General features: G+C 39.0%; 1 protein-coding gene across 2 annotated transcripts; it reads right to left on the bottom strand.

The window, feature by feature from the left end:
* Positions 1-10,053: 10,053 nt before the first annotated feature.
* On the bottom strand, positions 10,054-11,868 carry LOC129774762 (zinc finger protein 883-like). Of its 2 annotated transcripts, none has more exons than XM_055778704.1 (3): positions 11,641-11,868; positions 11,429-11,554; positions 10,054-11,367 (listed from the first exon to the last, which is right to left on the bottom strand). In XM_055778704.1, exons 2-3 carry the CDS (start codon positions 11,533-11,535, stop codon positions 10,068-10,070), a joined length of 1,407 nt encoding a protein of 468 aa, XP_055634679.1. In that variant the 5' UTR covers positions 11,536-11,554; positions 11,641-11,868; the 3' UTR covers positions 10,054-10,067. The 2 variants fall into 2 exon arrangements, with proteins under 2 accessions (XP_055634679.1, XP_055634678.1); XM_055778703.1 differs by having other exon boundaries at positions 11,429-11,571.
* Positions 11,869-12,133: the final 265 nt, after the last annotated feature.

Here is a 12,133-nt window from a genome sequence, read left to right on the forward strand (position 1 = left end):
ATCTTCACATGGTACGAAAAAATCTTGCGTAACTTTTGAAAAGGTCCTATGTAACAAATGTAAACAAATCGAGTTAATAGATGCACACTATTAGTCGTCAATCATTGAATGCATTACAAAAACAATCGTTCACGTATCTATTTTCTTCATCTTTTTATCGCCGATACAAAAAAAAATCCAATGTACAGATTCGGATTTTAAACACCCGGCTGTTACTTCGGACGCCACTTTCCTCCGATGCCCGGAACGTCCGATAAACAAAGCAATCAAAACAACACGAAGTCGTACTTCGGTCGTTTTGAGTTTTTGTTTCTTACAGTAGTTGTTATCGATTTCAGTTCAATTCAACGGGTGATAACAATAATAATCTGTCTTTAGAAGGAAATGCTGATTTTTGAATTCTGGTTTAGTAGTTAGTTTCAAATTCTTATCGTGCAACGTAATATGTCCAATGTGTAAACGCGGGCAGTCAAAACGTCCAATCTAACATTTTTCGCTCCTTGGCTTCAACTTTAAACTAAAAATCACGGAACAACAGCTACGATTGGTTTTGGAGAGCTATTCTTGATCGCTAGTGGTGAGAGGAGCGATAAAGATCGATAACTTTTAAGACGATTCGCGGAATAATGTTCGGGTCTTCAACTTCGTTTTTCTCGAGTTGACGAAAATGTTACATTGGACCTTTTCAAAAGTTACGCGAGAAATGTTTTCAAATGTCTGGAAGAAACTAATAGCGCGTCCAGCGTACCGCATGTCAAACTGACAATCAGAAATTCGACCAATTTTCACCAAATATTTCAATGAAAAAGGTTTTTATTTAGCGTCTAAACTATCAAGCACAACAAACAAGTTTCCAATCTGAGTTATGAATTCAAGAGAAAGTCAATGAAAAGAACGTTTACCAAGTGTTTTGATTAGGCTTGTTCATGCTACCCACCACTAACCGTCTATGTCGCTGCGCACAGTACAACTATAGCCATGTACAGCGGTTAAACACGGGGCTCTGGCAACCCTATCTCATCCAATGCAAATTGAGCGTAGGCAGCATAAAACAGGGCTCGCGCTTAGGGGGCTCACGTATTGTTTAATGTTTGGAGTCATATATGTTAATATTTGATTACGTTGGATAGTTTTTTTTGGCAAGCGATGTTTGGATACCCATCCGGAAGCTTTCTTGACGATTTGCAATTCAAATCACAGCCGAAGAATCGCGCGGAGCACTTCATTTTGAATTTTAGGTTATGATTTCTATGCTCATGATTTTCTATGCTGGCTACTGAAAGGCGACCATCTTAGCAATCCCTTGGTTAAACAGGTCGGTACAGGTACAGCGATTGTACCGAGTTGCTCGCATGGTTCTAGCGCTGTACATGGTGACAGACATACAATTTTCGAAGTACAACGTTAGTATAGTTGTATGTCTGTCATAAGTATAATGTGGACGCCACATCGGGTGCACGAAGCCGAAGCCCCATCGGATGTACGAAGCCGTCACGAACACGAAGCACAATGTCGTCAACGCTAATTTACTTCGTTTTGTTTTGGTTCGACTTTCTCGAACCTGACCCACTTGTTTCGGATTGGGTTCGTGGGTCCGGTTCGAGAAAGTCGAACCAAAACAAAACGAAGTATATTAGCGTTGACGACATAGTGCTTCGTGTGTTCGTGATGGCTTCGTGCATGCGATGGGACTTCGGCTTCGTGCACCCGATGGGGCGTCCACATTACATAACGATTCGAATATGCCGCCTGGTACAGGCCGATCGGCCTCATTCGGCATAATGTGGACGCGCCTTTAGTATTCATAAATTACTATTGAATAAAGTTTGATAGCTTATTCAATGTTCATTGTAATTAGTATTGTTATATAGCGTATTTCATTAAAATTACCATGAGGTTTTGAAGTTTATTTCAATAAATGTGAACAAAGAATATAAAGGAAACCTGTTTTTGTGCGGTTTTCTGTTCTTGTGCGTTTTTTTTGTGCGGTATATGAAAAGAAGCATGTTTGACGAAATTCTCGTCCATCCAGTTTTTTTTTACGATGGTTTATATGCATTTCAGTACGAAAAAAGCATATTTGAGTCTAAATTATCCACTTATTTAATCATTCCCATCGTTCCATCAAATGTTCTAAGTTGCGCATGATTTGTTGCTGTTAGAAACAAGTTTCGACATCCAACTAAAAGCACAACACAGCCATGCGCAACCGAAAAGGCAAACTGTCCCATAATCCCTTAGAGGCGAATGAACTGAAAAGTTTAAACCCTCTTAAAGCCAAAAAAGAAAAAGAAGAAACTGTCCCATCACATAGCAGGGAAATAAAAGGAAATCAAACTGTGAACGGCGTGGATTTGAGTTATTTTCTTGGGGAAACTTTTTTTATGCGGTCCCTATCTACCGCACAAAAAAAAAGTTTTTTCCAATTTTTTACCGAACACGATTTTTTAAAGTTTTGCACGATTTTTTGTATGCGATTTTTTCGTGCGATTCCTATCCCCCACACAAAAAAAAGTTTGCCTGTATTGCAAATTTCATAAGATTAAAAATGATAATTGACTTGATAAACCGTTGATTGAGTGAAGTGAGTGAGTGAGTGAGTGGGCCTGGAAGAATTTGAAGTAAAAGTCGCTTTGTGGTTGAATTCAATCTGTATACTTGTGGATTTCCTGCTTGGAAAAGGCAAGTCAATGACCCCGAGATAAGAGTATCCGTTGGTTACTAAGAACAAAAGGAAACAAGTGACACGTATAAAAATTGTTGGAATCAACAGGTGGTTCGTTTTTGACAGTATCCGCGTATATATACAGCCATTATATGTCAAACCAATATAGTGGATCTCAGATTTTCGTGGGAAATGGACATTTTGACGTAGGACTACGTCTAACCGGAAGATATAGGGGGTGAAATGAAAATCTAGGCACTGAACAAGTAGGAAAAAATGCAAGATTTGGAACGCTTATAACTCGAGCATTTCTCAATAGATCGCAAAGGTTTTTGCATCAATTGATAGGAAATATATCTACGCATCTATCATAACGAATAACATTTCATTTTTCTTGAGATAAATAATTGAATAATTGTAAAATATCAAGCATTGTCAAAATGCACTATGTGCCCATTTTTGATTGGTCCATTTTGTGCTCCTCAAATCGTACCGACCAAAACGGGCAACCAGAGCAGCAGCGAAATAGAATGAAGCACGATTGGGAAGGAAAAAGAAAAAAATGAACTAAACATTGGTCGCAGTCTCACACATGCGTAATTCTCGAGCCAGCCAGTCAGCTTAAAAATCCCCGCTCCGCTGCCGTAACGATCATTCTCATCCAAACCGTACACCACATCGTTTCGCATCACATCACATCAATCAACCAACACAAGCAGCCATGGTTGGATATGGTAAAGGAGGAAAAGTGAAGGGAAAGGTAAAATCCCGCTCGAACCGTGTTAGTCTGGAGTTCCCCGCAAGGGTAGCTAGGCCGAGCGCGTTAGTACCAGTGCATCAGTCCACCTAGTCGGCGTTATATAGTTTCGGCCACCGAAGTGGAAAAGCTGCTCGCGACGATAAGAAAACCCACATTCAGAACAGACCACATTCGGTTCGGTGAACATCAAGACAACAACAGGCAGTTGCTGCGAGTGGCGAGTGGCAAACGTGGCAAAATCGCAAAACGACAGCGGGTAGCATGAGAAAAAAGTTTGTTCTTTATACAATCTGCTTTGGTGGCAAATCCAGAACAAGGCGGCATCGAGGGCGTTCGAAATGGTTTTTTTTCAAAACCACGAGTACAAAGTTTTCTAAATTGGAACCATTCCATAAAACAAGGCGCTTATCAGGGCCATTAAACCTTTCAAAAAAGAGTTAACGAAATACAGTTTAATGCTTTCTAAAACAATATCCAAAATAATAATAAAACACAAATTGATTTTTTTCATAATTTGTTTGCCAGGATATGATGAGTATGAGAATTCGGCAGTTGTGCTGGGCTTATTGATGGTTGGGGACTTCCCCGATTATTCAATTTTCACCAATTCTTAAATTGCTTCTAGATTGAAAGTACAGTAATTTATATTTAGCTCGACTTTTAGCTAATTGGATGGATCTGTAATGCGACATTTTTGTAAACATAGAGTTCGGGGTCCAAATTATGACCCCACATTGAAAGTCGACACTGTACCACTGTCATCGGAAATGTTCAATTACAGGTTAAAATCGCCTCCAATGCGACACTGAGTGGCGCTTCGGCACGTCGCATTGCATGTAATTTACTGTACAACATGTCACAAAGCTGGATGGGAAGAAATTTTCCAACTGTGAAAGCTGTGGCGAGTGGCAAACGCAATAGCTAAACAGGAAGGTTTAACCGAACAAGATGGGGATATCGAGTGATAACAAAAACACAACACCAAAGGTTCTTTTCAGAACCATCAACATGTTCATAAAGAGTAAACAGTAAACTAATCCATTTTTCAGGTAGATAGGCAGGTATTCACGTAGGAGAAGAAAATAAAACAATATATTTAAAATATATATTTAACAAAAGCTGTCCCCTTTGTATAGTCCTACGTCACTCCGGTTATGTCCCCGACATTACCCACCCGTCTTTTTATCTTTGTCGCAAACAATTAGACCCGTATTTTTTATTTTTTTGTTAGGGTGATCATTTCCATTTTAGTGTGGTCCGAAAAATCATTTTTTTTTTGCATTTTTCCAAAAAATGACTTTCTTTAATTCATAACTTTTGAACTACTGGACCGATTCAGATGATCGACATATCAAATTAAAGCCAATTAGCTGGTCTTTTTGGAAAAATACTACGTCGGCAGAAAATTTGAATCATATTTTCGTTATTATTGATTGTATTTGTTTTTTATAGTTTTCATGGCCTCGGGAGGAAAGGCGCTATATTTTTTTATATTTTTTCTGGAAAGGTGAGTATTTTTCACATTATAGTGGCAAGGTCCACTCGGTAAAAAGGATAAACCCGCTGGTAGGGTTCTCAGTTCTCAGCTCAATATATGAGTGTCAATTGAATAGAGTAGCTATACATCGAGAATAAAGGCTGTCTTATCTTTGAAGTTGAACTGAATAGACGTTTTATTAATAAGCTCTAAGAAAGAGTCTTTTTAAACGGTTTCCTTGATATTTTACAGTGGCGACGAGGATTAAGTTTTTCAACTTTCCGTGCTTTTCACGACCACCGGTAATTGTGTGCTTTTGGCGTGAATTTTTCGGCGTAAGTTGATTTTGGTGGAAAGTGTAACAGTGAAATTCTGAAGAATTTGTTTTTCCCACTTCACTATTTTCCTTAAGAAAAGCGTGTTGGTAGAGTGAGGTTAAGTGCAAAAAAAACGTGTTCAATAACCCAAGACGGGTCTATGGTACTAGGTGAGGCCGTTTCGTCACTAAGTTGATTAGGGGAGCGGTATATAAAAACAGTACGGAAGAAAGCAGAAGGGAAATTATTTGCTTGAAGCGTGAAAGAGACAGACTGATCATGAGCGAGCTTGGGCACAGGCGTATTGTGCTTTGTTTACCAACAAAACACAGTAGACTCTCAAGATGGCTGAAGAGTGATTTTAGCAAGTTGGCCCACCTTAGGATATACTTCTAGGCGCCTTGCAATAACCATATGGGCACCTTACACGATCAACCGGATTGACAATAAGTGTCTTCAATATCGTGACAGCTAGGCTTTCAACATCTGATCTAACCTCAATCAATATTTTTCCACCTTACACGGTCAATATCGCCCTCAACCCGAGACAACGAAAATATCTGCCTTCGATAGAGTTGATCATGGAATACTGTTGGAACGATTAGGGAGAATCGGTATCTCCGCGGATATTATCAGCTGGTTCAAATCATACCTCTTAAATCGTAGGCTCACTGTTAGCATTGGGTCGGTAACTTCGGAACATTTCTCGAATTTATCTGGCGTGCCACAAGGGAGCAATCTGGGCCCCTTGCTATTTTCAATATTTATTAATGAGCTATCTGTCATACTACCACCCGGCTATCGACTGCTTTACGCTGACGACGTCAAAATCTACATGGTCATGAGGAGTATTGAGGACTGTTACGCTTTACAACGGCTGCTGAATCGTTTCACTGAATGGTGTACACGGAACATGCTTACGCTAAGCATTCATAAATGCAACGTTATCACGTTCCACCGCAAGCTCAATCCGACAGAGTACGATTACGCAATTGACGGACAGTCTCTCGATCGTGTATATCAAGTTCATGATCTCGGGATCATCCTAGACTCAGCATTCACCTTCCGATCACACTACAACGACATTATTTCTAGAGCTAACCGCCAGCTGGGATTCATGTTTAAAATATCCCAAGAGTTTAACGACCCACTTTGCCTCCGGTCTCTATACTGCACTCTGGTGCGATCGATTCTGGAATTTAACTCTGTAGTTTGGTGCCCATACCAGTCAACATGGACCGCAAGAGTCGAAGCAATACAGAGGAAATTCGTTAGATATGCCCTCCGACGTCTTCCGTGGCGAGATGCATTGAACCTTCCCCGATACGAAGATCGATGCAGATTGCTGGGACTGCAGACATTGGAACAGAGAAGGAGTATTGACCAAGCTGTGTTTGTTGCAAAAATTTTCAACGGAGAAGCTGACGCACCGGAATTATTAGGACAGCTTAACATCTACGCTCCTGAACGACTGCTTCGCCAACGAAACTTTCTGCTTCTTGAGCCCCGAAATACTTTGTATGGCCTCCATGACCCTGTGCGATTCATGTCGGCAAGTTTCAATGAAGTTTTCGCTCACTTTGATTTTGGCTCTACTGCGTCCGCATTCAAACACAGACTCACAGAACTGAATAGGATGAACCACTGACAACGACATTAACTATGGACAAGGGCCCAGTTCCCAATTAGTTTTTTGTTATTTTTTTTTATGATTTGACCACAGTTAACGCCTATTATTATTTACTTTTTTATATTTGTTGTGTTCAAAATGTGCTACTTTTTTTTTATACTTATATATGTTTTGCATGTGAATGAAAAGATATGGGGTTTTGGCCTCCTCTATTTGGTTTTTCCCCATCTTAATTCATTAAGACTACAAAAAGTCAGATGAATAAATAATAAATAATAAATAAATAAATAATAAATAAATAAATAAAATATCCGCGATGGCTAGTGGCGACATTCGAGTTTGGGATCCAAACTATTCTCTATCAGATTAGAATGCTAAAAGGCAATTTTCAATTGGTAAAATTTGAATGAAAATATCTACTTGGTATTATTTAATAAGTTGAAGCGCGTAGTCCTAACCTTAACTTAACCTACTTCCTCTGAATTTTCAGATATTCCTACTAAACAGTATTATTATAATATAACGTCAATTTCAGACATAATTTTTGTATGGGATTTTCTCACCACTTGCAGAAAAAAAAGTGATTTGCATTCACATAGAATACTAATTTGATTCGTAAAAGTTAATTTTCATTCATAATTTACACTTTAGAATTCGGTTTTTCTTCTCAAAAATACATCATAATACTCGTTTCACAAATACAGACTGTTCCTTTCAGTTTCAGAGATGCCAGATTATTTTAGTTTGCCAAAATATATGCAAGTTATTTTATCTGCAAGCAAATGTTTTTATTCCATAAATGAGACTATGACAGTAGAACCCCGATTATCCGCGAGCGGGTGATCCGCCCTGCGGATTATTCGTGACTACGAGTTCCATAGTAAATCAATAGGCCTTTCCGGAATTTGTTAGTGAGTGGTAGGCCCATGCTCTTTTGTTGTGGTCATGGCTTTTACATTATTTAGCCACTGGTGTACACGACCTTATAGATGGATAGTTGATTGATTTTTGTATTGATAGAACATAGTTTTCATGTTGAAACATCTCTTTTCGTGTTTGCATTTTTTTGTCCTTTAATGGGTCATCGCGATATTCGTTAATCGTAGCTTGAATTAACACATGATGTTTTTTCATCTGTGATTTCCCCAGATCTTCTCATTCTCCAAATTTTATAGCGGAGTGTGAAGAAACACACAACCCGCTCACTAGCGCAAAGAATGACCGAGTTCAACGTTAAAAAATTCCTAAAACGTTGTTAAGTTTCATCCACTCTCTCACCATCACATTGTCAGTTTACTTTGAAGTTTTGATTTGTATCGTGAAAAGTACCGTATTTTGCTATTCAAAGTATCGGTTTTCCAAACCAAAAGCTTCCATTTATGATTCCTACAATTTCAGTAGTTTATAAATTTTAATTGCAATCGCAAAAAAGACTAACAAAAATTAAATGTGCGCTTGCATATCTGGCAACTCAGTCTGGAAGTCCGTGAGGTAAAACGTCAACATCATGCATCTATATGAAATGTCACGATATTGATGCTCGAAAATCAGAAAATCCGGATTTCTGCGTCGTCGGCCATGTTCAGCTGTCATTATGCTCTCAAATGTCATCATATTGTCAATAAAGTTGACCGTGTAAGGTCCGCTATAGACAAAGGCTTGAGAACACCATTTACTACACCTCTATTTTAATCAACTGTGGTAACGATTGGCAAAACCTAAGACAAACATACAAATATCTTCTTCTTCTTGAATGGCGTTAACGTTCCCTGTGGAACTTTTGCCGTCTCAACGTATTCATTAACTAGCGTCGTTCATTAATACTTGGTTGAGATTTCTATGCCGAATAACACGCCTTGAATGTGTTCTAGAGTGGCAAGCTCTAGAATACGCGTGACCACAGTGCAAGCCGGAAGAATTTTCTTTGACGAAAAATCCCCCAACCAGAACGGGAATCGAACCCGAACACCCGGCATGATAGTGTGGGACGCTAACCACGGGTGCACGACCAAGAAAATATACAAATATGTCACATCTAAATAAAACCGTTTAAAAACTCCAGCATTCTATCAAATCGAGCGCGATTAGCCTCTCCTTCACCCGGCGCGACGCTTCCACCGCTTTTAACATACTTCAATAGGCTCTCCTGCTCCACATCCCATAGAAACTCCCTCTGTCACTCTTGCGGTATCGCACCGCATACATCACCTGCAAATGCAGCGACATCTCTTATGCTGAAAATCAATCTCAAGATAGCGTCTTTCCTGCTTGGCGTCCGATGATAGAATGTGGCCAAGCAGGTAGGGTAAGGTAAGGTATTGTATTATAGAGACTTTAAACTTTTTCAGTTCAATCGTCTCTAGCCTTGAGAAAGGCCCTTGGAAAACTTTACTCTACTCCAGCACTACACCCCCACCCTCTTGCCTTGAGAAAGGCAGTCGATCCATCGCCGTCCAGCTCGTCCAGCAACGATGTTGTCCAGTCGGTGTCCACGCAACGAATGTGGCCAAGCACCACCATCGCTCATTTTATATAGCCATATAGTTAACGTTGTAGCGACCGTCTATATTTATTTACAATCTCTTTTTGTCCCTTTTCTTCATCTTGTCCATACGTTTCGCCCGTACCCGTGGTTGCTTGCAATGAATAACTCTTTGCTGCGGTAGCGCAGACAAAATGTATGGGAAAGTAGGGAATTCTTTCTTCAAATTTTTTATCACTTTGAACTTTATATGAGCTGAAAAACCTTAATGTGTAGCATATAAACAATTGCTGATGATATTTGGTATCAATGTGTTTATTTGGAACCAAAATCCATTCATTGATTGAGGAGGTGTTAACGTTCAAAAACTGAACACTTTTTTACATCGAAATATTGAAAGGTTAGACGTAGTCCTACGTCAAAAACGTCTTTCAAAGAAGTAATATTTCTTTCAAAAAAGACTAATTGACTTTAATTTAAATTTAATATGTCGATCATCTGAATCGGTTCATTCGTTCAGTTATAATTTTTTTGAGTCATTTTCGGAAAAGAGGAAAAAAACACTTTTCGGACCACCCTAAAATTTAAATGGGCACTCTGATGACAAATAAAAGATATCGGTTTAATTTTTTGCGATAAGGCATAAAACTACCAATTTTCACGAAAATCTGAGAACCACTATATCGGCTTGGCATGGAATGGCTGTATAATGAAACCAATAGTCGAGATAAAAACTTTATTCAGATATATAACAGTCGAATGTGTTAGAGATAATTTTTGATTTCCTTTTTGTGTTCAAATGCGATTTCATGTGCTTACTTAGATGATCCGATCTTGTGAATTCCATCTCGCACACATTGCAGCGGTGTGGTTTAATACCACGATGTGCCATAATGTGGCGTTTGAGCTTGTCTGGATACGCAAAGACCGCATCGCACATATGGCACTTGAAGCGTTTCTCACCAGTGTGCATTCTCATGTGTACATTGAGATTGTCCTTGGACCTGCACCCTTTACCACAAACATCGCATTTGTAGTGATCCTTTTCTACCGAATGCAATTTTACATGTCTTCTGTACGAGTCCTTTCTGGTGTATGATCTTGAGCAAATCGGACAGACGAAAGAACGTTCTTCGAAGTGAGATCGTTCGTGGTCGGCAAGACCGCTTATTTCCCGGAATACTCGCCCACAATGGACGCACTGATGGTTGTTGATACGGTATGGTTTCAATTGGTGATCCAGCATTGTCCGTTTAGTTTTGTACCTGCGGTGACAGATGTCGCAAATTATTTTTCTTCCATTATTGCTTGTTGAAGCTTGGCTTTCTGGGAGATGAATTTCGTCGCAATGTTTTTTCAGCAATTCGTCAGACTCAAATTCTTGATAACAAGCACAACATTTCGGAAGCTGTCCCTTTCGGTCAATCTTATTCTTATAGTGAGGTTTTTTATAGTTCGCTGTTGGGGCTTTTTTTAGTAAATCTTTATCAGGTTCATCGTCCTGAAATTGTTTATCAATGGACATTTCTTGCTGATGGAGAAATAGATCATGATTCGTAGTAAACCTTTGGAAGCAAACCGAGCATTCGAATGGACTGGTTGTGATTATTTGCTGGTCGACAACTCTTAATCCTATATGCGTTTTAGAATGTTGCTCAACCTGCTCCATATTTTCCAAACGCATTTTGCATTTGCAGCATCGTTTGGGGAAAGACGATAGAACTTCCTCAACACCTTGCTTCACTTCGCTTATACTTTCGTCAACTTTGCTCTTAATCGCATCGTTTTCTAGATTTGTAACATTCTCACTTTCGCTGGCGTTCTCTTGAATGATGCTGACAGCTTCTTTATAGTCGTCATCATCATTATCGTTGTTATAACTCGATAAACTTTCGCTTTCCTCGCGTTCCAACTTTTTTAACTGTTCATTGTTCAATGTCGACAGATCTGTTATCGGTTCCGCATAAATACATTCCCTATGCACATTGAGTCCCGTCTCCCATTGATAACTTTTGTTATATCCATATGTCATTTGTCTGAAGAGAATAAAACAATTATATTTCTTTTCGAATAATTTATGTTTCAATAGTTGCTCACCGCGTCCCATCTTTATTACTGTTGAGTTGACTCCGAAACAAAACATCCGATTCTTTGCAGCGTTTCACCAAATTATACGCCACAACTAGATCGATATTGCAATCCATACAACATTGAAATGGTAGACTATCATTTTCAAAAATCTGAGGTCAATGGTATATTACAGAAAAAAACATTTTTTATTCAAACATTTCGATGAAAATTTATGTTACCTCTATTTTTACACAATAACGAAGCATTTCGACCAGTGTTTTCCCATTTATGATTTCGTTTAGGGAAACATTTTTCGTAGAGCTCTTAGAGCAGATGCGACAAAGATTACCAACTATTTGAGATAGGGACATTTCTCTCCCGTTATTTCCAGTCTTAGGATTGCTATTTGAATTTAGCTAAATAAACCCGATTCCCACCAATGATGTTTTGTTACTATTTTTCTTATATGTAGCCAAGGTATTTATGTATACCGATAACAGGTAAAGCATCATCGTCACTTCAGTTGCAATGAAGTACATATGAGGTGGTGTAATTGGCAGAGTATATTTGGATTGGTAAACAGAAAATGGTTTCGTTTTATGTGCGATTCACATAGAACGTTACGGAGAAGAACGTCTCCACCAATTCACACATGCAGTCAATGCTTCCACCAGCACAGTCACGTCAAATGTCAAACGAATGATTTTTTAAATGTTATTAATGGTGTCGACA

The sequence above is a fragment of the Toxorhynchites rutilus genome, chromosome 3, assembly GCF_029784135.1.
Source record: "Toxorhynchites rutilus septentrionalis strain SRP chromosome 3, ASM2978413v1, whole genome shotgun sequence".
NCBI lineage: Eukaryota > Metazoa > Arthropoda > Insecta > Diptera > Culicidae > Toxorhynchites > Toxorhynchites rutilus.